At 39.9% G+C, this 27,058-nt stretch overlaps 1 protein-coding gene across 3 annotated transcripts in view; it reads left to right on the top strand.

Moving 5' to 3' along the window:
- The window catches only part of ITPRID2 (ITPR interacting domain containing 2), an 86,529-nt gene that overhangs the window by 55,008 nt on the left and 4,463 nt on the right, over positions 1-27,058 (top strand). For all 3 annotated transcript variants that reach the window (XM_070731880.1, XM_070731879.1, XM_070731881.1), the window contains 8 exons: positions 1,254-1,326; positions 8,427-8,518; positions 12,095-13,294; positions 15,069-15,146; positions 19,639-19,766; positions 21,610-21,760; positions 23,492-23,557; positions 24,896-25,288. In XM_070731880.1, coding sequence (XP_070587981.1) covers positions 1,254-1,326; positions 8,427-8,518; positions 12,095-13,294; positions 15,069-15,146; positions 19,639-19,766; positions 21,610-21,760; positions 23,492-23,557; positions 24,896-25,288 — 2,181 coding nt within the window. The remainder of the gene's footprint in view (positions 1-1,253; positions 1,327-8,426; positions 8,519-12,094; positions 13,295-15,068; positions 15,147-19,638; positions 19,767-21,609; positions 21,761-23,491; positions 23,558-24,895; positions 25,289-27,058) is intronic.

Raw genomic sequence — 27,058 nt, forward strand, 5'->3', positions numbered from 1 at the left:
TCTTTCCCAAAGGCAAACTCACAGACACTAAATGGGTTATGAATGTTGTAGTCCCATTATATATAAATGGAACATCAGCCAACATCTTATGCTCCTATCAGCTTGCCATCTTATGTTCCTGCCAGGTATGTTGTTGTAGCAAGGGGGTTCATCGTATCGTTCATTTTGTTGTTTATTGAAAGGAGGGGAAATACAGCTTTTCGGCTTAGAATTCTGTGCATTCATAATTTCCTAGTTCTCAATTGCTATTTAAACATAGTTATACTTCCTTGGATTGCTAGTTTTGGATTATCTGATCCAAAATATTTTAAAGTCTTAAAAGTTAATTGGATTTTTGCATAAGTAAAAAGTTAGCGGAGAGAGCTAACTTGTTGTCTTGTGACATACATTAAAAAATAGACACTTGGTTTTCCCCCCCTCTCTTTAAACGAAAGCTTCCTGTCTAGTTTCCTTTTGCTGTTTCTGAGAGGGACACGCAAAGCGAAGCTTGCTGCATTTCCCACTGTAAGACATGTTTTAAATTTGTTATCATTGGAGGATGAATCTGACATATTCTTAAACAGTGAAAAGATGCATAGCATCAACTAAAAATGAAAGCAGTCGGGGGTAGCTTTTAATATTTCAGAAGTCTTACTAGGTTTGTAGGATTGTGGAGCATTGAAAAAGAAAGTTAGAAAGTTTTTTAGGAGCTAGAATAGAAACCTTACTTTGAATATATTTTTCGCCTTTCCTCTGTCCTTGCTGTCCTTTTTTAACATAGTACCTGAACAAGACATTTGTGAAATATGCAAACTAGCTATTGTGGTTTTCTGAGTTTGAGTCAGCCTTACAGCATTCTTTCCCCTCCACATCCCTCCTACTGAACTTAACAGCTCTCTGTGTTTGTTTGTCTAAAAGTTTTCCAAAATCAAACCTCATGGGATGTGCTGCTGATTTATTTATTTATTTATTTATTGTTCTGCATCATTGTTCTTAAATAAAGCCTTTTATCCTAAATTAGTGATGTCATGGCTTTTTCACATTTTATTGTTCCTGTGTGTCCCGACTTCAGCATTATCACTCCAGGAAGCCTGAAAAAGATATACCATAATAATAAACAGCAATAATTGACTCCTTTGGCTTGCCAAGGTTATTGTATTTGGAATTGTTAATTACTAAATAGCAATTATGCAAGGTATAAAGTCCATGCATATTTACAGGATGCTCATTGCCTGCAAGCATAGGTTTAAAAATGCACTGATTTTCTTCTGCAGATTCAAAGTACAGAGGGAGAGATTCCACACGCTCTTAACACAAGTCAGCGGGCTTTAAACAGAACAAAAAAAGGTGAGTAGATTCATTTTTTCTCGTTCCTCCTGAAACATCCCGACCACTAAATGTCGACCCAAGTCCTTTAATTTTTTTAAGTAGTGGCCCACCCATAAGCTCATAGTCTGCCCTTTAATTACATTTCAGATCATAGTGTTGTCTTCTTGTGAAATGACATCCTAAATGACATAGGCTGGATCAGACTTGTAACCTTAATTAAGGGTTTGGGTTTTCTGACGCTTCACCAGTTATAGAGTGGAGAAATTGAAGTGGTGCAATATATTTATATGAGTGAAAGATGCCCTGTTATTTAAGATGACTGTTTTGAAGCTTAAAATGACATACCCCAAACTGAAAAGCTTTTTATTATTGTCCAAATGCTGATGAGCCAAAAGTCTTCTATGTTCATTGAGATAATGTGTATTTTGAATTGTTAATTACTAAATAGCAATTATGCAAGATATAAATTCCATGCATATTTACTAGAAAGCTTATTACTTGCAAGCATAGATTTAAAAATGCTCTAAACATTACCATAAGAAACAAACGTTAAGCCTCAAGTGTGTTCAGTGAGGTTTCCTCCATAGTAAGACTGTTCTAGGACTTTCTATTTCCAGATCAGAGCATTTGGTGACTGATTATAGTGATGCTCTTCTATTTTTTTCCTTAATTGCATCCCTCTGCTGCTCACTAGTGAGAACAAAGTGGAATGGAAAGAAAGGCCCTGTGTTTGAAGTAATACAGGGTGTAGACTACAGTAGCAAAGAAAATAACTGTCCATTCCTTAATCGGGAAATTAATCAACAAAGATCCTATTTTTCTTTGACCATAGAATGTAATAGCTCCAATTTGCAACTGTTGTTAGCAGTTTGAGAATGCAGTATGTGTATTTACATCCTGGCTCAGGAGCTTCGATACACATATATCTGACCGCCTACTCTTAATTTAGTTATAAGTATATTTAATAAGCAGTTACTACCAGACTAAATCTGTGAGTTTGAGCTCTTCAGGCTTGATTTAAAACCCTCTGTGAAAATCTTTGGTGTTTGGATGGTATCTCATTCCATCTGTTAAGTTATCTGTCAATCTGTTTCCACTGCTTATTTCGTAAGTCTATTCACAACAGATGTATTATTTTTATCTGTTTGCTTATGAGTCGCCTCCAAAGCTACCACTTTGATTTTGTTTCCTTTTTCTTTGTTAAAATGATAATATATTTTTCATAGCTTTGTTCATTCAAAGATCAAAACACAGCTGCTATCAGCAACTTATTTAATAGAGCTGCAATAAAATATACATCATCTCGTTGGTTTGCTTCCTTGTTTAAAAACCTAGGCATAAAGATTTTTTAAAAGTTAGCTTTTTTATATTGAATCCATAGAATTTGTTCATTCAATGTCAGAGTGCAGCTGCTATCAATGACTTATTTAATAGGGTTACAGTAAAATGTGCATTATCTCATTGGCTTGCTTGGTTGTTGTTGTTTTTAAACCTAGACATAAAGATATAAACAATAACATTTTTATATTAAATTCATAGAATGTGTATTTCCATTTCTTTGTATTAACAGCAGGCTTTTTAATTTGCATTGTCTATTTTATGAATAGGGTTTCTTTCTTAATATAAGTGTTCATCATAATCAGCTTAATTTAGTAACACATTTTTCAGGGAGAAAAAGCTCAGTTCTCCAGTACAGTTAATATAATGTTCCTTGTAGATAATGAATTCTAATTAGAGGAAAACAAGTTTCTCTTTTGTGTATTCAGCATTGGTATTTGCTATTACATAACCCAAGTAGAGGTATGTTTTTCTCAGAAGGTTTCCTTTGGTGAAGGACAGACTGGAACAAAAAGTCTCATTTGCTATGTATTATGAAGTGTTGCTATGCACAATATTCAATATTGTTAAAGAAATGTCAATTCAGGAAATCATTTCTATTTTTATTCATGAATGGCCTAATGAATATATTTTTCGAATCACTTCTCCCGGAGGAGTGTTTTCATTTTCCAGTATTTACAATCTCACATGCTTTATCCAACCATACTCCATAGCTCTTCTTTTATTAACAGAATTCATTATTCCTGGTCTAACACCTTCCCTATTGTACTGTTGATCCTACTTATTAGTAAACATACACACAGTGATGATTTTTCACCCATTTCAATCTTCAGCTTTCGCTATTTCTTATAAATTACAGGAACAAAAATATTGCATAGCATATTGGTTGGCATGACGTGAATGTTGGAAGCGGCATAGAAGAGGGAAGCTAAAACGATCAAAGGGCTCAGTCATGTTAAAATTTGGGATTGTTGTTGTTGTTATTATTATTATTATTATTATTATTATTATTACTACTACTACTACTACTACTTCTACACTACTACTACTACTGCTATTACTACTACTACTACTCAGATACATAATATCATGCACGTCGTGGAGAAGGAGATGAGAATTTCTGCCTCTCTCAAAAGAGTAAAACTAGAAGCTATTCAGGATAAGTGTCTGGAACTAAATCTAAAACAGACAGAAGTTCTTACAGCTCATAATTAAACTGTGGAATTCATTATCACAGGATGTGGCAATGGCTATTAACTTGGATGGTTTTAAAAGGGGGAAGGGATGAATTCATGGAAGACCTAATTAAGGGCTAATAGTCTTGAATATTCAGTGTTACCTAGGGATACAGGATAGCCTACCTCCAAATACTAGTTGCAGAGGAGCAATGGCTGGAGAAGGGTAAATCTACATACTGTTTCTTGTAAGGTAGATCTCAGAAAGAAACAAAAATATTTGTATTGATCCGATGTAGCAGAACTATTATTTTCTTATAGCTCTGGAAGATTGCAATCTGACACTTTCAAAGAGAGCAGATTGGAAAAAGCTTTGTTGACCAAGATGCAGTGAACATAGTGGGACATTTCAGTGAACTTTATAGGATGTTTTCTGGGTAGAAATCTTCAGAGCATAACCTATTCATTAGAATATTAGCACAGAGTGGAATGAGATTAGTTATTGACTCCATCCCCTTATATTTGCTTAATTATTTATATTATTGAAAAGACAAGCACATCTGCATAATACATTCTATTTATATATATTTCTGTTTGGTGGGCATGCATGCCTAGACAGATACAAGTATAAACACAAACAGGCTTCATTTGTGGAATGCTGCTTGTTGAACTGAGTATGTCCACTAGTGGAAAAGGCAAGGCAACTTTCGTTAAATTATCCCCAGTCCACCTCTTAAACCCTAAACATTTGCTGTTCTGGGTAAAATCGCCTCTTCTGCTCTCCCTTTTTGCTGCCAGTAGTAAGTTCCATTTGTAGGACGCTGCCAAAGGCACAGAGAAAGGTTAGATTCAGCCCATTGTATCTTGAGCTCTTCAAACCTTAAAAGCCCAGTTAGGACCCTTTAAGGGCTTGTATTGTGTGAAGAATGGCTGCAGTTTCAGCAGCTCTTCAGTGTAAATGATCCATGACCATTGTTTCTGGAGCATTACAGCTGTGACAATGCAGTACTCTGTGTTTGAACGTTCTCCTTCTGACCACCCTTCTTGTTTATAATAGAATTCCAAGTATATTGTCTTTGCAATATGAAAATCCATTGGAGAGAGGAAAAGAGAGTGTGTCATGCAAACTGAGGATCAAAAACAATGAAGGGCCTTGCTGTGTTTTATTTATTTTGATTACAAGAGTGCCATCTGTGTTATATTTTAAAACCACATAAAATAAGGCCAACATTCTTCTAATAAGAGAGGGGAAAAATTTGGAAGTCTTCCCCCAAAACTAACTGCTGTTCATCTTTCAGCTATGTATTTGTGTAAATAATTAGATTATTTACATTTAGAAGCAACATATTAATAATGTCTGAGAATGTGTTTTCAATACATAAAAATTGACTTTAATTTGCCCTTATCTAATCTGGAAGATTATAGTGCACTTGCAATTCTCCTTCATTTGTTCTAATTTTTTAAAGTTGTCTTTGATTTTATGGATGTAAATGGTGATGTGATGTGAAAATGGTGATTTGTGTTCTTTTACCCTCTGTGCCAGACGTCACCACTTGGGTTCTTTTACCTTCTGCGCATGCACAGAATGCTTTGCATATGTGCAGTGGGTAAAAGTACCCAAATTACAACGTCATTTTGTGACCGGTTCTCTGACGACTGACAGGCGCAAGCAAACCGGGAGCATTTCACCCCGATATATACATATACAATGATACCTCTACTTACAAACTTAATTCGTTCCGTGACCAGGTTAAGTAGAAAAGTTTGTAAGAAGAAGCAATTTTTCCCATAGGAATCAATGTAAAAGCAAATAATGTGTGCGATTGGGGAAACCACAGGGAGGATGGAGGCCCTATTTCCTCCCAGGAGATTCCTATAGAGACCCACAGAGGCTTCTCCCTGCCCTTTCCGGTTACAGTTAAGTGGAAAATGGTCCTTGAGAAGAGGCAAAAAAATCTTGAACACCGGGTTCTTATCTAGAAAAGTTTGTAAGTAGAGGCATTCTTAGGTAGCAGTTCCACTATATATTATTTATTTATTTATTAGATTTGTATGCCACCCCTCTCCAAAGACTTGGAGCGGCTCACAACAAGCAATATACAGAGTACAAATCCAATATTAAAAACAGTATTTAAAACCCTTATAATAAAAAAACAATCATCCAACCTAAATAGACCATACATAAATCATAATAGCTGAGGGGTATATCAATTTCCCCATGCCTGGCGACATAGGTGGGTTTTCAGGAGCTTACGAAAGGTAAGGAGGGTGGGGGCAGTCCTAATCTCCAGGGGGAGTTGATTCCAGATGGCCGGGGCCGCCACAGAGAAAGCTCTTCCCCTGGGTCCCACTGGGACCCGGAGAAGGCCAACTCTGTGGAACCTAATTGGTCACTGGGATTCGTGCGGCAGAAGGCAGTCCCAGAGGGAGCCTGGTCCGATGCCATGTAGGGCTTTATAGGTCATAGCCAACACTTTGAATTGTGACCAGAAAATGATTGGCAGCCAGTGCAAGCCGTGGACTGTTGACGAGACATGGTCAAACCTAGGGAAGCCCATGATTGCTCTCGCGGCTGCATTCTGCATGATCTGAAGTTTCCGAATACTTTTCAAAGGTAGCCCCATGTAGAGAGCGTTGCAGTAGTCGAACCTCAAGGTGATGAGGGCATGAGTGACTGAGCAATGACTCCTTATCCAAATAGGGCCACAACTGATGCACCAGGTGAACCTGGGCAAACATTCTAATGTTAGCTGTGGATTGAGGAGGATGCCCAAGTTGCGGACCCTCTCTGAGAGGGTCAATAGTCCCCCCCCCCCGGGATAATGGACAGACTGATGGAATTGTCCTTGGGAGGCAAAACCCACAGCCACTCCGTCTTGTCAGGGTTCAGTTTCGGCCTGTGACACCCATCCAGACGCATATATACATATATACATATGTACACATGTGTATGTGTGTATATGTATATACACACAGATACACACACACACAAATATGTAAATCATCACTCACTGGTCTTTTACACATATATACATACATACATATATTGCACATATATACATACATATGTAGTGTATGTATGTATGTATGTATGTATTTATGTATATATATATGTATGTATCACATATTTTTTCTGAATATTTAAAATTAAGGGAGACTAGGATAGTGCTGTTTTGGCCTTATTCTGGCCTCAGCAGCTAGCCATACCCTTACTGGGATTTGATCCCCGGGCTTCTGCCTTGTAAGGCAGAGAATTAACCTCTAGGGCTAGGCCACCAGATCTGATCCCTTCAGCTTTGTACCAGGGAGGGACTATATGTTTTTTCTGTTGTATCACCCTGATATATTGAAGGAACGTCAATATATATATGTATGTATGTATATAGATATGTGTGTGTGTATATATATGTTTGTGTGTGTGTGTGTGTATGTACACACACACACACACAGAGAGAGAGAGAGAGAGAGAGAGAGAGAGAGAACGAGAACAAGAACATGGGCTATTTTCCCAAACACACTGGGTTGACTTGAAGGGGATATAGGTTCTGTCCAGTTCTAAGCTTAGTCTGCTTCAGTCCTAGCTAAACAATTGCCTAGGTGTCTTTTCTTTGATCGGGGCTCTGTATAGGGTAAGTGGTGTGTCACTTTTGTTTACCCCAGAAAAGCACATGTTTTAAATGTCTCTGTAAACAAAAATACAAAATAGACTTCTACTTTATCTAAGAAAAAAAATATTGAAAATTTCAAAAATACTTAAAGCATTGAGATGCAATATCTCATTCATTCATTCATTCATTCATTCATTCATTCATTCATTCATTCATTCATATTCAGTATTTATATTTATATCTCTATGCTGCACCTGGAGACAGTATCTTTTTAAACATACAGTATGCCACTGAAGCAAAAGTTAAAAATACACTCTGTGCAGTTGATATTCAGTTGTGTAGTACATTTATAAGCCTCCCATATCATATACAGGACTGGCTAGCTCTCATTTAAAATAGAATACAAAGAAATACAACCCATCCACCCCCCAACTAGAATTAAAAATAACAAAGATGTAGGAGAGTTAAACTAAGTCCTGAAAGTGGTATCAGGATCCTAGACTTCATGACCAAGCCAAGTTTTTAGTATCTTGCAAAATGTCAACAGAGTTGGAGCAAGTCTAATTTCTGTGGGGAATGATGTTTCATTAATTAATATGTGAATTGTGAATTGAGAGAACTGGGAACAAAGTCCAGTCATAACCATAACTATTAGGTCTTTTTAGGTTACATCTTAATACTCAGTACTGTTCGCTCCGGAAGTTTGTCTTGAGAATAAAATGAGCACCTTAAAATAAAGTGTCATCATAAAATTTAAAGCAAGAAATTAACCATCTAAAGGCCCAATTAGGGGCTAAACAGAGCCAGAGAAACAATCAGGCTTTGTCTGAAAGCTGAGAATGAGAGCCAGCTTTTGGGTTGGTAGGTCAGGGCTCTCAGCTGAATGAACAAATGCGCATATCCTCTTGCCAGCTAAATGGAGAATTGTGTACATGCTGGAAAATCTGCTGAGCCTTTAACTTTTGTCTCCCTTCCCGTCCCTCATCCCCACTGATAGATCAGCTCTTACGATCAGCAAGTCAGCATTCTGACAGCAGCGGCTTTGCAGAAGATTCTTCCACCGACTGCTCCTTGCTCAATCAACTGCAGGTAAATTTCTTGGATTGCTTCCTTTCTACTTTTCCCATTCTTAGAAGTCTGTCCTGTGAGCAAGGAGATCCTTTGGCATTCCTAGAGGAAATGTGGGGAAAGTCTTGTTTTCTATGGCTCTAATTCAGTAACAGGAGGTTTCTTTTGTACCTGGATGGTTGGATTAAATCGCAGCAGAACCTTCTACCTACAAGACCTGATATTTCTTTTTCCTCCACCATTATTTCAAGGTGTAATCATCACGTTCCAGGTACAATTACCATCAGCAGCATAAAAATGCAATACTCACAACCGCATATAGCACTGAATAGGGAAGAGCCTATAAAAGTTTAACTTAATCAGCCAAATATTTCTGGAAATGCCGGCTTATTTTCTTGACCCTAAAAATATGTGTCATGGCTTCATAAACTTCTTTGGGAAAGAGCACTGAGTGATATTGAAGGCTATGTTTCTGTTCCATACCTTCCACCTAAATCAAGATTCCACATTTTCTACTCATTTTCTACTCATTTTCCTGTATTTATTTAGTGAACTACTGAACAGAAGCATTATGACCTGCTGCAGCTCTTGGTACATGACTGACTTTTATGACCCATTAAGTTTGGAGATGACTCCAGCAGAAACTCATTTTATATAAGTCAAACTCAAGCAAGCAGATACATCACTTTAGAGCCCGGTTGTCCAACATTTCGGCTTGCCTAGGCTGCATATAAAATACATAATAGTAAATGTATATAAATAACAGGCTTCATTTATTTTAAAAATATTTTCATTACCATGTAGGACTGCATGTGGCCGGCAGGTTGCAAGTTGGACACACCTGCTTTAGAGCAGTGATGCCCAGGAAATGTTTGCACCTGCTTCTCATCCTATACAAAAGCCATCCTTTGAACCCAGCTATCTCTGCTACATAGCACACACATGCATGTGCACACACACACACACACACACACACACACTGCTCAGGATAAACAAAAGTGAATCAAGGTAGGGTCAGGGTAAATTGAAAGGAAGGGTAAAAGTTATGATTAAGAGCCACGGTTGCAATATTTTCTATACTCATGTATTTCTGCTTTAGAGAAGGAATTTGTTAGCATAGTGAAGAAAGCCAAAGGGAATTTTCATGAGAGTGCATACTTTCCCTGAGGTTAGACTGGTAAAGACAGATTTCTAAACAGGCAATGTGACCAAAAAACAGATTTATAAAAAGGATCGGTATAATTATTAAAAAGGAAATATGTAGGGTAGTTTTGAATGTTTTTACTTAGGCAAAAGACCTATTAAATTCTCTACTTGGGAAACATTTGATATTGCTGTCAAATCCGAAACAATCAAAAAAAGGAAGTTGTTTGTTTGTTTTTAATTGTGGGTTTTGTTCTCTTGCTTTTGGCTTGTTCCCTTGACTACCTATATTAAGAGGGTACTTCTCATTCCACTGCAGTCATGCAAGATTGAACACACACACACACAGGGAGGGAGGGAGGGTGGGAGGAAGGGAGGGAGAGAAAGGAAAGAAAAGAAAAGAAAAGAAAAGAAAGAAAGATTACAATATCTTTGGATTATGTTTCTCTTTGACTCCCATTCCATAGCTGTATTTAGGGCTGCAGGGTCTCTCTGTCCTACTTTCTGACTGTTACTTCTTTGTCTTAACTCTGCTTGGTTTCCTGCTTCCCTGCAATAGATGGCATGAATAATGGCTCTGCCTGATGCCTCATAAAGAATCCAGGAGCACAACAAACAAAGTGTGTGGGCAAAAAACCCCAGCCTGCTGAACTTTGGGGACTCCATGTTCCTAGTTCTTCTTTGGAATGGGAGATTGTGTATATAACTCCTATGTGGTGCCGAGGACGCAACGGGAAAGGGTGGAGGGTCATCTCTATTCAAAGACAAATTACTCCAAGCCTGCCAGATTTTATTGGTAAAAGCAGACAGAAAAAAGGCTCAGAAGGAGGGGAACCTAAGTTAGCAGAAGGGCAAGAGGCTGGTCCTTCTGTTTCCAGTCCACTTGGGACTTTAAAGGTCAACACCGAGTAAATAAATAATGAGCCTGGAAATAGGAGATAAGCAGGGTTGGGGGAATAAGTGCATTGTATCCCAAGCTTCTTTACAATTTCCCAACCACCTTTTAAATAATGTCAAGACTTCTCAAGTGAAAAGTAGATCTGTTTTTCTTTTTTCTTTTACAAGTCTTGATAAGAGTTTTCAAAGTTAGGGCAATGATTTCCAGATTTTATAGCTTATAGCCACTGATATATTTTACAATCAAGACTGGGAATGCTTTTAAAGTTGTTTTTCTATTTTAAAAAAATTATTATTAGTGAAATTTAACAAAGAAAATTTAAAAAAATATACGCAGGTATATTGTGCAATATACCCCCCTTGACATACAACCACAATTTATCTCCAGATTTTTGTTGTTAAGTGAGATATTTGTTAAATGAGTCTTGCCCCATTTTCTTGCCTCAGTTGTTAAGCGAAGCCCATTTCCAAGTTACAACGGCACTGAAAAAAGTGACTTCGGTTGTTAAGTGAATCTGGCTTTCCCATTGACTTTGCTTGTTAGAAGTTTACAAAAGCTGATTGCAGGATCCCGGGACATCGCAGCCATCATAAATATGAGTCAGTTTCCAAACATCTGGGTTTTGATTACATGATCATGGGGAGGCTGCAAAGGTAGCTCTAAAAACAGTCATAAGTCACTTTTTTCAGGACGGTTGTAGCTTTGGTCACTAAATGAACTGTTGTAAGTCAAGGATAACCTGTAATGGGTTTTATATATATATATAATATGTAGTCCTCAATGTAGGACCACAATTGAATACAACATTTATATTGCTAAATGAGAAATTTGTTAAGTGAGCTTTGTCCCATTCCACAACTTTTCTTGCCACAGTTATTAATTGAATCATTGCATCTGGCTTCCTCATTGATTGATTGTCGGAATGTGGCAAAAGGAGGGTCGCATGACCCCAGCTCAATGCAACTGTCATAAATGTGAGTCAGTGGTTAAGCATCTGAATGTAAAAATCACATGACCATGGGGAGACCACAACAGTCATAAGTCTAAAAAAAGGTCATAAGTCACTTTTTTCAGTGCCGTTGTAACTTCGAATGGCCTCTAAGTGAACCATAAGTGGAGGACTACCTGCATATATTTTATATGCAGCCTACTGACCACCTCACTGCAAATGCAATTGCAAAACACTGATTTGTCCAGGAAGAAATTGATCCTGTTGTACCTGTCTGATAAAAAATGCCCTGAGATGGAGAAAAACCTATCTGGAGTAACAAAAGCTTGGTCCATGGAGGTTTAAAGAACTGCCTTCCCCAAGTTTCTGTGAAATTGTCAGAGCCAACCAAGCATGTAAGCAGCTGCCTGGAAAAAGTAAGAAATGAATCCCAGTGAACAAGTTACCCTGAAATAGAATTGCATTGTTTAACAACATATGCGGAGGATGTTGTAGAATCACCTTTTTTCCTTGTGATGAAAAGAAACGGGTGCGCTGTTTTGTATTACAGTGTTTTTAATCCTCCTTTCCTTCACCACCACCATTTCTCCATGTGTTCTCTCCCCAGGGGCACGACTCACTGCAGGCCATGGGAAGCAGCGCTGAGAGCTGTGACAGTGAAAACACTGTGACATCCTACAGCGAAGAACTCAAGACGCCAGTGACTGAACAAGAGTGCTGTTTCAATGAGCTTGACGAGGAGAATTTACACCTCTTGGAAATGAAGCAGCAGGAGAAAGAGGAAGTATCTGAGGGGGATGTAAGAGGAGGCCAGGGCACGTTAGAATGTCACGACGGACTTTCTTCAAATGGCAAAAAGGAAGAGTTTGACGGAGATGGCTTAGAAAGAAGACATGAAGTTGCTCCAGTCCGGGAAGCAGAATTGGAAGCATTGGATGAAAGCAGTGAAGAGAGTGATGTGGATAAGAGCAGCGAATGCGAGTTCCCTCCCTATAAAACTCACCATGTTCTCAAATCAATGTCATCTCTAGAGAGTAGCTGTTCCGCTCCTTCTTCTGTGGAGCGGGTCAATATCGCTTTGCAGAGAGCCCAGAGAAAGGACAGCGCGTCTTCCAGCCCCAGAACACAACGCCCCCTGCTCAGAACAAAGGACCTTCTTTTTAAGAAAAGGCATCAGGTCTCAGAACTGGGTTATCCGCTGAGACGCTCCCAGTCCCTCCCAACCACACTTCTCAGCCCAGTGCGAGTTGTCTCCTCGGTGAATCTCCAGGTAAACCCAGGCAAGCAAATGCTGTGTGGCCCTCCTTCTTTCACATACCTCTATGACACAGAAGAGGATCCTGGGGAGGAAACCACCCCAGAAGAAGTGTCCGTTGGAGACATTGACAAGAACTCTACTCCTTTATGTAAATCCACCCTCCACATTGATCCGTCACCCATGAAGAAGGAACCTTCCCAGCCTGTTGAAAACAAGGGGCCGGATGAGTCCATTCGTAGCCGAATCCAGAGCTGCCCTTTGCACCTCCCGCCCTGCATGTCTCAGTCTTCGTGTTCTTTGCATTCTCTCCATTCTGACCTTCTGGACCGGCACTTCCAGACCCAAACAAGGACATTTAGTACACACAGCATCCCAAGCACCCCTGGCTCTTCCTGCACGGGATTGCCCTCCCCTTTTGGCTGCCCTTATATGTTGAGGCACGTTGGGCATCCCCACCGGCTTCCTTCCACAAACCCTCCCTCCACTGTGGAAATGCAACTGAGACGAGTCTTACATGAAATCAGGAACTCCTTGCAAAACCTCTCGCAGGTAAGGGGAAGTGGAATTGGTTGTTTATCTGTTGTAGAACCATCCGTGTATGCTGAATTGCAATGCCCATCTTCCCTACTCTTATGGATTGGATCATTGTGGATGATGAGAAAGGTTGCCCAGCATAACAGCTGGCTTCTGTAACTTAGAAGTAACAGTAAAGTGAATTAATGGCTTAGGGTTAACAGGACAAGGGAGTAGGGGATTGTTACATGCTACCATTATTTTCCTACTTAGATGCATAATGTTTGAGATCAAAGGGATGTTAAGCAGATATTTCATATATCAATGATTGTGATGCTGAGACAAAAAGTTTTTGGCTCACAAACGACCATTAAACTAGGATTTGAGCATCCGGAACCAGATAAAATGCCTTTTTCCAATGGGTTATGAAAAAACATGTATAACTCTTTCTTGGTACAAGCTGAGACAGGAGAAGAACCAGTGGCCTTGAGGTTAAAAGTTACTGCATTATAGGCAGACTGCCCAGTTCAAATCCTTCATTTTCATTACCAGCACACATACATATATAAAAACCTTTTAAGAAGCATGAATTCAATCTTTTTATTTTTTTTTCTCCTTGGAGAAAATGCATGCATCAAGTACATTAAAGAGGATGAAACGCAGATGGGGCAATTTATGCCATGCAAATTTCTAGACAGCATTCATAAAACTGAAAAAATGGGACCCAGCTGGGAATTTTGAGATTGTGGCCCATGATTTGTCATGAAGACAACTGACCTGAACATTTTGAATATTGTATTTTACTTGTCTGACTAATCCATTATCATTTTGTACAACAGCCTTACTTTAGTAGCTTCTTCCACAAAGCATAACATTTTTTTCTCTATTTGTACTTACACCTCTGTCACATAATTTCCCTGTCACATTTCAGGGTGATTGACAAAGGGTTGTGTTTAGGAGGGTAGTATTGGAGAGATTCAACCTTTTTGAACATAACTTTCAAATATAAACATCTCTCATTTAGTATATAAAAGAACTGAAGTGGCATAATTATTTGTCCTGTGGATTACTGGATAGAGGATTATGGGAAGTGGATAGAGTTAAGCAGCTGTATTGTGAAATCCATTGACTGAATGTGAAATTGCTTTTACACTCTTGTTTACGGAATGTAATGTTTTTCCTTGGCATCTTTAGTTCACAAAGCTCCAGGGTATACTGGCCTAGCCACGTTTAAACAACTCTAGGGGAATGCCAATGTGTGTAGCCTATTTCACAGATAAGTAACTCCATGGGTGGTGTCCGTTTTGCTATTTAGAGAAGGGTGGAGAAGGGTTCTCAATCTAGATCTATTCCTTTGCTTGGTTAAAGAATCATGCAGCTGTCTGTATAATTGCATCAGCTGGTGTGAGGGACTGCTATTTGCCTATATTTTCAAGTGCTAGAACTCCCTTGCGCATGTCACCACATTCTTCAGAAGTCTAGGATTCTGCAGTGAAGGTGGAGCCAATCTGAAGGGTAAGCCTACATCTGGAGGCAGAGAAGGGATGGAGGGAACTCTGCTTGTTTTGAGAAAGGGCCTTAGATTGAATGCTGAGGCTCAAAATTCTGTCCCTCACTTCACCACCTATATATATCAGTGGAATTCACACAGCAAGTTGGTTTCTGGAAAAGCAGAAGGCACAAGACCCAGCCTCCCTTCTGTAAGTCCATGACTCATTCTCACATTGTCTGCTGTGTCAGGGCTTGACTCTCATTGCCTCTGGGGGTTAAAATTATCTGACAGGTGTATGTTTGTTTTTCTTCTCCCTAGAACACTATGATGAGAACTCATGACTTCACTGGAGCCTCTTACGGCACTCAGAGATCATCCATTCTACCTCTCTATGAAGTAAATGGCACTTTTCTTCCTTTCATCCGTAATAGACAAGCTTAGGAAAAAGATATAAAGACTCCATGTTCAGGGTGTCCCATATTATCCGTATGTACCGTATATACTCGAATATAAGTCGGGTTTTTTTAGCCCAAAAATGGGCTGAAAAACCCGACCTCGACTTATACTCGGGTGACTGACGGGTCACCACAAGAGGGCGCAAGCGGCTTAGGGAAAGACAGCCGTCTTTCAGCTTGAAAGAAGCGGCAACTGCCCGTTTAAGAAGGGAGAATCCACCCACTAGCCAAATGGCTTTTTTCCTGTTTAGCGCTCGAACGCTGCGGTAACAGTAAAAAAGCCGTTTGGCTAGGGGATGGATTCTCCCTTCTTAACCGGGCAGCTGCAGCTTCTTTCTGTTTAGCGTAGCGTTCGAGCGCTAAACAGAAAGAAACGGCAACTGCCCGGTTAAGAAGGGAGAATCCACCCACTAGCCAAACGACTTTTTTCCTGTTTAGCGCTCGAACGCTGCGGTAACAGTAAAAAAGACGTTTGGCTATGGGATGGATTCTCCCTTCTTAACCGGGCAGTTGCCGTTTCTTTCTGTTTAGCGCTCGAACGCTACGCTAAACAGAAAGAAGCTGCAGCTGCCCGGTTAAGAAGGGAGAATCCATCCCATAGCCAAACGTCTTTTTTACTGTTACCGCAGCGTTCGAGCGCTAAACAGGAAAAAAGCCGTTTGGCTAGGGGGTGGAATCTCCCTTCTTAACCGGGCAGTTGCCGCTTCTTTCAAGCTGAAAGACGGCTGTCTTTCCCTCAGCCGCTTCCTGGAGACCACTAAGGATAGCGCTCTGGGAGAGGGGGCAACTGCCCGGTTAAGAAGCAAGAATCCAACCCCTAGCGAAACGGCTTTTTTCTTGTTTAGCGCGGCGTTCGAGTGGTTGGCTCTTGCGTGCAAGCAAAGGAACCTGCCAACCACTCGAACGCCGCGCTAAACAGGAAAAAAGCCATTTGGCTAGGGGGTGGATTCTTCTTTCTTAACCGGGCAGTTGCCCCCTCTCCCAGAGCGCTATCCTTAGCGGTCTCCAGGAAGTGGCTGAGAGAAAGGTGGTGGTCTGCCTTTCCTTCAGCTCGAAAGAGGCGGCAATTTCCCCGCCTTCCTCCAGCCGCTTAACCGAGCGCTTCAGGAAGGTGCCGCCTCTTTTCGTTGTAGGAAAGGAAATCGCGACCTGACGGTGATGGGGGTTCCAAGCAGGCAGCAATCACCAAAAGAAGGTGATTACCGGTATATCCACGGAGGCACCTCCCCCGCCCGCCCTGGGATTCCTTGCTGCAATCCCAGCTTCTCAGCTTTTTAAAAAAATGACCGTTTGGGATTGCAGCAATGGATTTTTCCAATAGAAAATTACCGGAGTGGCCGATGGAGGGAGGTTGTCCTCTGAAATGGCCAGGGCAAGGGGCGGATGGGAGCGTGTGGTCCTAGCCAGCTATCCATTTGCCGGGACTTCACTTTCTGCCTGCCCCGCACCAAGGCTCCTGCCAGGTGAAAAACGTTTGCCAGACTGCATGATCCCCCTCGTCTCAGTGGGAAGGGGCTGGCTGGGTGGAAAAGCAGTGAGCCATTCCCTCCCGATATTCCCTTCCCTCACTCACTCGCCTTTATTTTGCCGACTTGACTGCCTTTTCATTCTATTCCCACGACCAACTCCGCGGGCGCCCGCCCCCTTCGCCCACACTTCCCTCCCGGTGCCTCTTGGGAGTTGTAGTCTTTTCGAGGAGGCGGGCTCAGCCGCTCTGCCCAAAGAGACACTACGGCTCCCAGAAGGCTAAAGGGAGCGTGACGTAAACTGTGGATGCAGCCGAAAGAGACACCGGCAGGCGTTCTGTCAATGGGTATTTCCGTGGTGAGAAGGGGGGAGGGGGATGCCAGGCTGAGTTGTTTTTCTAGAATGAAAAGCACCGGTGCTCAAGCCTTCCAGGAAAATTACGGTAGTTCTCTGCATCTTTCATTTGGAGACTTAGCCCTGCTTTGTGCTCTGCACCTGAGCAGAGGTGCCCCCCTCCTCTGTCTTAAAGTCCCAGTCTTATACAGTTGGCATTTTACTCATTGCCAGTGTCAAGGCATTTTAAGGGTTATTTATGCATTTTATGCTATATGCTGTTGTATTGTTGTTACATTTTATATTGCTTTTTAGTTGTTGTGATTGTTGTGAGCTACCCAGAGTCCTGTTGGAGTTGGGTGGCAAGGAAAGAGGGAGGGAGAGAGGGAAGTAAGGAAGGAGTTAGGAAAGAAGGAAGACAGAAAGAAAGAAAAAAAAGATGGTAGAAAGGAAGAGAGACAAAGAAAGATGGTAGGAAGGAAAAAAGACAAAAAAGGAAAGGGAGGGAGGGAAGGGACTGAAGAAGGAAAGAAAAAGGAAAGAAGATAGGCAGACAGAAAAAGAAAGGGGGGGAAGAAGGAAGAAAGGAAGGAAGGAGAGACAGACAGACAGACAGAAAGAAAGAAAGACCTATGACCACAATTGAGCCCAAAATTGTGGTTGTTAAACAAAAGCGTTGTTCAGTGAGAATCACCACATTTTACTCAATCCATGGCATTTCCTAGCTCTAACAATGATGTGCAAGCTAGGGAAGTACTGGTACATCTGAAGGTACCATATGTGTAATGTTCTAGTTATGGTTAAATGTGTGGCAGAAAGTGGACTCTGGGTTTGTTTTTCCTATTACAGTAAGTGAGGTTGAATGTACCGTATACAGTATACCGGTAATTTTACAAGAGCTCCCTCCCTCTCTCTCTCTCTCTGTAAATATACCGTACATATACAGTTTATATAGTAAACAATGTACGGTATATTTTTGTGTGCCTGTGTGTAATATGTATGTATACATATGGCATATATACATAGAATTAAATAGTATATTTTGGATGTTCAGTAATAGTAAATAGAGAGGGAAATTGTATCTCTTTGAGGCAAGGAGAGGCCAAATATCGTAACCCTAACCCAAACCAGCAGGAGCAGTGGGGGCTTGAGGTAAGTACAGTACTTGCAATTTTTTTGCCTATACTGCCTTGGGGTACATATACCTTTTTACCCTCTTTTAAACTTACAGAGCTAGTTTACTGGTTTTCTTTGAAATAAATATTCTAAAACATTTACTCTACTGATGCCTCAATTGATGTAATTTTATTGGTTTCCATTTTAATAAGTTACCAGTAGCCGCTGCATTTTCCATCCTCGACTTATACACGGGTCAATAAATTTACCCCAATTTTGTGGCAAAAGTAGGGGCCTCGACTTATAGTCGGAGCGACTTATACTCGAGTATATACGGTATATAGTACGAATGTATATCAACGAAGCCTTACTGTGATGAATTTTAGTTTAGTTTAGTCCCCTTCCCAAAAAGGGAACAAATGGATTGGTAACGTGTACTGGTTGTACTTTTACATATCAATAGCCCCTGGTTAAAGACTACTTACTCAGGGACTATTTGAAGTTGCAGTGGTGCTAATAAGTGGTACATACGGCTGGTCCTTGAAGTTCTAGCCTTCATAGCATCCCTGCAGTCACATGCTCTTGATTTGAGCACTTGGCAATTAGTTCACACATCAAATGCAGTGTCCCATGGTCATGTGATTGTCCTTTGTGACCTTCCTTGCCAACTTTCCACAAGCAAAGTCAGTGGGGAAGCTGGTAGGAAAGATAACAAGTCTCCCTGATAAGTTACTCCTGCCACTTTCTATCCCAAAGAGCCCTTTATTTATAAATAAAATATTTATTTATTTATTTATTTATTAGATTTGTATGCCGCCCCTCTCCGAAGACTCGGGGCGGCTAACAACAATATAAAAAGACAATGTAAACAAATCTAATATTAAAAATAATCTTAAAAACCCCAATTTAAAGAACCACTCATACATACAAGCATACCATTTATAAATTCTATAAGCCTAGGGGGAAGGGAAATTTCAATTCCCCCATGCCTGACGACAGAGGTGGGTTTTAAGGAGCTTGCGAAAGGCAAGGAGGGTAGGGGCAACTCTGATATCTGGGGGGAGCTGTTCCAGAGGGTCGGGGCCGCCACAGAGAAGGTACTTCTCCTGGGTCCCATAGCACACATGCCTCCTTGACCACAATCTATATTGTATGCCTGCCTGCCTAGCCATGCTTGCACTGTGCCACAGCACCTCCTGCTCAGTCACACACCATTATACTTACCAACCATTCGCCTGCTTGCAAGTTGGCCTGGACTTGCAATTTCCTGCTGGCTTCCCCAGCAATAAGTCACAAGTTACAGTCATGTGAGGATTTTCAGGGTTTTTTTCCTCTCTTTCTACCCCACTCCTCCCTCCCTCTCCCTCTCCCTCTCCCCCTCCTCTCTCTCTCACTCACACACACACACACACACACACACACACACAACACACAACACACCAGTCTTTATTATGTCCAGAATATATTGCCAAGATATTGTCTGGAGCTCAAGTGTGTGTTTGGGTCTGTTTCTCCAGAATACATTCCAGGATCTTCAAGTGGTGAGAAGGAATCTAAACCTCTTTAGAACTCAAATGATGGATTTAGAATTGGCCATGCTACGCCAGCAGACTGCTGTTTATCAACACATGACCGAAGAAGAGAGGTAATTATGGCAATAAAGAATTTCCCCCCCTCTCGTTTACTAAAATCCTCCCATACATTACTTTCTCTGAGCACTCTCTTTTCCCTTCTAGGTATGCAATCTTGAATTAACCTTAAACATTGTTCTTCTTGTTGTCCATTTAAACAAAGTAAAATCCCACTGCTTGTCTCCTGCTCATACAGTGTTCTGCTTCTGTTGTTAAAACAACTTTTTGTGATCACCACTGATGTTAACTTGCTGGAACTATTCTCACACTGCATTTTCTTTTCCTGCTATCTTTCTCCTGCTCATTCTGCTCCGAATATTTCTGACTGGATCAATTTTTTGTCCTTTGCTAAGACCTCCTCTCTCGGTAAGTTTCATTCTCTTTGGTTATTCATTTCAGTTCAAGTTTCCAGTCCTTTGGATTTGGGATGTTTCCAACAAGAAGGATCTCAAACTTCTGGGAAACGTCTTTATACACATACTATGTTGGATAGTCTGTATAGTATTCGTATAACTATATTTTTAACATACTTAAAGCCAATCTTGACTGGAAAAATGACACAGATTTTGCCACATAGTGCCACTGTAAACTAGACAAAGATTTTGTTTTAATTAAGAAAATACTTATAGGAAAAAAGGCAATGGCCAATTACTTTCATTTTGTTATCAATAAAACTGCTTGGATATGTTTACAAAATCACCAATAGTTTGGAGGCTACTTATTAATTTTATCTGAATCACTCCTTTTTATTCACAAAATTTTTAAGGGGAAAGCATAGCAATATATTAAAAACGTTTTGTTTCTGATTGAGCATCCCTTCCTAATTTGGACCTTTTTAATTTAGCTTTTTTGAGGTCTACCAAGTTGGTTCCATTATGCAATGAAATCCTTTTAAAACAGTATCAAATCCATGAAGGGTTGAAAATGTTGCCTGGATTGTGTGTCAAATTACATCTATGTCATTGCTTAATCCTGCACATTCTCTTCCTTATGCATACAACTTATGGTCGGCTCTCTTCCTTGTGTCTGTCATGTACTATATCTGGTACTTGAATTACGTTCACCTCAAACGTTTTCTGAAAATCATGTTCATTCTTTAAATTTCTTTAGCCTTGCATTACTATTAGTTCCAGTTGATTGTTGACCTACTGTGATAAATATCATGGCTGTGGCTGTGGCAAGTAAAAGTCCTTTTATGTAGCCCTTAAATTCTGTTTTACAAAACCTGAATCCTTCTCTGACATAATAACTGAAAATTGGCAACATACCTTTTGTACAGATGTAGCTTAAACTCTAAATGTAAGGCTTGATAAGCCCCCCTCCTTGCAAAAAACCCCACCCTCCTAAAAACAATAAAAATAATTTGGACATAACTCTATGTTCTTGATGGGGCCTCATCCATAATTATTTATTCTTATCACCATGTCATCCTTTTTTCAGTGCAGTCATCTGAGGTAGAGAGAAATGCTGGTGATATTCTGGAATGTATTTTTATTTTAAGATGTTTGGAGGCATTACATGGTCATGATTATCAATGCACCTTCACCTTGGAAAGTGCATTATGAAAATAATTCTGGATTGCTCTGTTCTGTAGAAAATGATGTATTTATATAGACTGTAAGCAAATACAGTACCGAACATTAAATATTTAGCTTGTTTAAACAAATTTAAAAGCTCAAGGCTTCTATAATTAGGTAGGTTGGACCCATCTTACTCCTGCTCTTTTCACTGATTTCTTCACGTGAATATCTATAATCTGCATGTCCTTTAGGTTAAGGCTCCTCAATATTTCTATTCATTATGGTCCATACAATGCGAAAACTCTTTTTGATCCACGGAACTTAACTTTTAATTCAGGTATGAAGCTGACCAGCTCCAGACTCTGAGGAAATCGGTTCGAATGGAACTTCAGGAGTTGGAAATGCAGTTGGAGGAACGTCTGCTTGCTCTTGAAGAGCAGCTTAGAAGCGTGCATGAGTCACCGCCTTGCAGACGACAAAACTTCATGGTGGGTATTGTGTTTGGTCATTGTCTCAAGCATCTTGTGTCTATCAAAAATGTACAGTTGCTCAGTACAAAACAAGGACATGATGTTAGCCTAATTGTTTCTACCCAAAGAGGTACAAATTTCTTACTGCCTGACGGGAAGAACCCCTATCTCAATTCGATCTCATTAAAGATGTAGTTTCCATTCAACTAAAGAATAATTTTAGGGTAACTTCTGCATAAGGAAAGTAAAGCTGCAGTATAACTAGGAAGAAAGGTTTATGCTCCTGTCCCCAATTTTTATTACGCCTCCAGCCTACACAGCTGATGAAGTGAGCAATTTGTTTTGGGATACGGTGAGTTTGCAGGTGGATCTGGATTTCATAGCTGAATAGAATTTAACATTGGGAACATTGGCTGGAGGCATAATACGAATAATATTAGGAACGTTGGGCAGCCCACACAGATAAAGAAGACGTGCAGATTCAGATATAAATCTTGAGGGATTTGGAAGACTGGCAGGCTGGCTCATTCTAAGGTTGTTTTTCTCTCAGTGTAGGGTGAAGAATCTGGTAAAATGCTGGCCCAGTTCCCGCTTTCTTGTTAAAATAATGAAATCCCAATGTAGACATAATCAAAATTTGTTACGATCATTAACAATTCAATTTTATTATCAATTATGTGTTACTGTATTGGAATTGCTTCTCATTCTGTTACTCAGTACCCTGTTTTCCCCAAAATAAGACATCCCCTGATAATAAGTCCTATCGGGCTTTTGAGTGTGTGGCAGTAAGGCCAAGGGTTTATTTCAGGGTTCAAAAAAATATAAGGCAGGGTCTTGTTTTCGGGGAAACATGGTAACTACTTTGTGGACTAGTCTAATTCTATTCAGTTCTCTGGATCCTTATTATGGAAAAAACGGAGCAAGGAAAGTTCCATATAGGGAATCAGAAGAAACTAAATTATAGAAAATACAATTTACAGATGGACAACTTAAACTCTTATAGAGTAAATCTGTGAAAACCACATTTATCAAATGTTGCCCCCAATACATTTTTTCCTCCCTGGAAAGAAGGGAACAGTCAAATATAAGAGAAATGAAAGGACCTGGGAGGGAGGGGGAAAGGAGGGATTGGGGTAGTGGTGATTGGGATGAGTGGTTGACAATTTAATTGTTTATGATGTATTAAATAATTTCCTTTCTTACTGTCATTATGAAAATACATTTTTTAATTCTAAAATAAGCTTCACTTTTTTCATAACAGGTAGTGCTCAACTTACAACTGTTTGTTTAGTGATTGTTCAAACTTGCAGCACTGAAAAAGTGACTTAGCACTATTTTTTTCACACTTAAAACTGTTGCAGCATCCCTCACGGTCATATGATCAAGTTTGGGCCGCTTGGCAACTGGCATGTATTTATGATGGTTGCATTGTCCCAAGGTCATGTGATGGCCCGTGTGACCTTCTGACAAAGTCCATGGGGTGGGGGGGAAAGCCAGATTTAACGACCATGTTACTAAGTTAACAACTACGGGATTTCACTTAACAGCTGTGGCAAGAAACGACATAAAAATGCAGTTGTTCACTTAATAAGTGTCTTGCTTAGTAATGGGAATTATGAACTCATTTGTGGCTGGAACTGGAAGGCCAGGATTACCCATGCGTATATTGCTTTTTTGATCACCCTTATCTCTAAATGCATAGGCAATTAAACAATGTTTAATCCTCCTCTCCTTTCTCTTCCCTTCCAGGGGATGTATGGAAGCAGAAGCATTGATAATTTGTCATGTCCTTCTCCGTTGAATGTGATGGAGCCAGTAAGTAAACTTGGTTATAACCAAAGCATGAATGTGCAGAATTACTCATCAGAGTTGACCTGGAGGGGATTTTTTAAATAAAAGAATGCCTGTCTTTCATTGCTGTATGCATAATGACATGGGTGTGTACAAGCAGCTCAGAATATGCAAGCAAGCTATTCTATTTGATTTTGGTTTTAATTTCAATAAGTTAAATGAAGATAAGTACTGATAAAAGCAGGCAGCTGATGATTTAGAGCAGGCCTGTCAAAATGATATTGCCTGTGCAGGCTATGCCTACCCGGGCTCCACGAAGGCACAAAAACCCATCTCGATATGTCACAATATGACACGCCTGATTTAGAGGCTGATATCCACTATCAGATTTCCCTTGGAGGAATAGGGGCATGTGATTTGCTGGGTGTAATCTCCTTCCCATCCTCCAACAAACATGCTTCCTCAAGCTGTTCCTGAAATAGGATGTTCATTATTGTTTCAATTAACTTTATAGAAAATCCTGAAGCATTTTAAGAAACACTATAAAAATATTTGTAAAGTAAGGTAAAATGAAGATCAAAGTTAATATATATATATACTGTATATATAAATCATCAAAATTGAAATATACAGTTAGTGGTTGACGATTGCAAATATAAAAATATGTTTTGGGCTTCTTGTGGGTCTCTATTCTTAAGGCTTGGAGAGGACTAGTTCCTTGTTGTTACAAGTTTCTGAAAATTTTCAGAAGGCAGGACTTTCCTAGGTGCCTAGGTACCCAGAAGGCAACCTCCCCTCCAGGGGCAAGCTTTTCTTAAAAAATATCTGAGAAAAGGCTCTTCCCCTAGACTCTGCCAATCAAAATTCTATAGCCGATGGGCTCCATAGCATACCCTTTGTGCCAGACTAGGCAGGGAGAGATCACTGTAAATTTGGACAAGATATTTAATAATAATAATAATAATAATAATAATAATAATAATAATAATAATAATAATTAGTTTGTTTATTTATTTGTTTATTTATTTATTTACAGTATTTATTTACAGTATTTATTTATTAGATTTGTATGCCGCCCCTCTCCGAAGACTCGGGGCGGTTCACAACAATAATAAAAAACAATATTATAGCGAAACAAATCTAATATTTAAAAAGAAGCATATAAAACCCTATCATATTTAAAAACCAAACCTTTCCTCATGTAACCTGGGCCCACGCCAGTTATTACTTTAATTAGTGTTGTTACTCTTCACGAAAGCTTTAGAGGGTTATTACAGGTAATTTATGACCTCAAAAGAAGATGCCATGTTTATGCTTTTGCTGTGGCGACTTTCTGATTCTTTCCACTCTCCGAATCCCCAGGTTTCTGAACTCATTCGAGAGCAGTCATCTCTGAAATCAGAATTGGGATTGGGACTGGGCGAACCTGGCATGCACACTCCTCCTCCTGAAGGCTCGGAATCTGCATACGACCACTGCGCACATTCTGATTCTTCTTCGGTGTGTTCTAGTCAAGCCAGCCGAAAAGCCCGCGGGAGGTCATCTGAAAACTGCAGGCCACCCAGCCAAAAAGTCTACCGGGCAAGTGTAGCCTTGATGCCCTCTCCCCCAGCAAGAGCAGGAATCGGGCAGGAGGAGCTCTGGACATCCATGTCCACCATGGAACAGAAACTTGAAAAGTTACCCTCTGGGCCTACAACCGAGGAAGTGACCAAGAGTGCGGAGAACGAAGAACTGCAGCAAGTCATTCGAGAGGTGAGGACAGAGCTTTCCCACAAGGAGGATTGTGTGTGCTTGCTTACGTATGCTTATATGCCATCTCTTTCCCTTTAAGTCAGAGATTTTGCTTAAATCTGAAACCTTGAAAATTAAAAATGGGCAAGAAGGAGTGAAATTGAACAAACGGATTTTGATGAAAGGGTCAGAACATCTTGGGGGGGAAAGATAATGACCATCTAGTTAACTACAACTGGCTAATTGCATATTTTTAAAATGTAACAGTTAACTAAGCTATTGTTGTTCATTCCTCAAGAGATACTAAGTGGATACAAGTCCCCTCCCCCTTTAGTAGCAACCTAGAGTTTCTTTGGGGAATACTACAGAAAGAAGGAAAGCTGACTTTAACGGCTAAAGGATTGAAAGAAGTCCTCTCGTGGAAATTTCTATGAATCAAGAGTTGCAAGGATATAACCCTAATAACTGAATAAATAAATATAACTGAAAGATGCTATATATTTTATTTTACAACTTAATTGCATTAGCACCTACTGCCTAAGCAGAGAAAGAATATTTGTTAGCCATTAAATCAACCCATTATGGAACTACCTAATTTTATTGTTGGAGGGAGAAAAAGCCAAAAGCTTTTGAAATATGAGAATCGTCTTAAATAAAATTAAAGACGTTTTGTAAATTCTTAATTTCAGAATATGTTCACACCATTGTAAACCAGCTGTGTTGAAGTAGTCCAGGCATGATCTATGTTCTCCACTGGCTGATTCTGGGATGTTAGGCCACTTTTATTCAGTTGTTGTCGTTAGATTTCCAGTGATTTGGAGAATTGCAAATTCTTAGATCTTTGAAACAAGTTATGCTGTGCCAGAGTGTTAGTCCATCAGGCAAAATGAAGTCTTGTTTACTCCACCTGGCGCTGGAATTCCAGAGAATCTAGCTGCATGCAACCACAAGTTTTGCCCTTCTTACTATTACATAACTAATACTTTGTTCTATTTAAAATAAGACTGGTCACTACAAGGACCTTCAAACTAAGAAATTTGGATAACGAGTTGAATGCATTTCAGTCTCACAGAGTAGACCCTGAATAGTTTAATCAATGGTTCAAGTTGTTTTAATTGAAGATAGCAAGAAAGGCCTGGTGAGGAGTGTACATGTCCAAAACATAGTTTCAATCTTAACTGACAGGGTTGGCTGTTTATTCGTGTGAGTGGCAGGGAATTTTGTGTTGCACCCCTTACTTTTGTGTAAGATAAGTGATTGGAGTATATTGTTGCATGTTGGTTCATGCAAATTGTGTGCATGTAGGCTGATTTTCTACACAGAAGACAGACAAACTATCCTAAAGACATGACTTAAATGCACATTTTAATTGGTATTATGGAGCTTAATTCCCAATGGCCGTGCTTAAGAGATTGATCATTTTCGCTTTGAGACACATTATACACATTACCGATAATTAAGAGCATTCTTGTTGTTCTTTCTTCGGTTACACCTGTCAGGCTGGGCTTAAATAAAACCTGACACTGCCTGCCTCTCATATAATTTCTTCTCAGTGATGGCTAATGTCTAGCCCTTCTTCAAATCTGGACATAATTCTATGATTAAGTTATACAGTATGAACCAAGGGCTGAAGTTTTGAAAGCCCACACAGTGGGGTGCCAAAAACCTCATGGCATTTAAGGGGAGAGTGCTTTAAGACATCAAGTTGCGTTCACACAAGAGGTGCCAACTAGTGGAAATGTGGTGGACTGAGTTTCAAACAGCTTTAACTGCATCCTCTTACACATTTCT

This window comes from Erythrolamprus reginae, chromosome 1 (assembly GCF_031021105.1).
Source record: "Erythrolamprus reginae isolate rEryReg1 chromosome 1, rEryReg1.hap1, whole genome shotgun sequence".
NCBI classification, from domain to species: domain Eukaryota; kingdom Metazoa; phylum Chordata; class Lepidosauria; order Squamata; family Dipsadidae; genus Erythrolamprus; species Erythrolamprus reginae.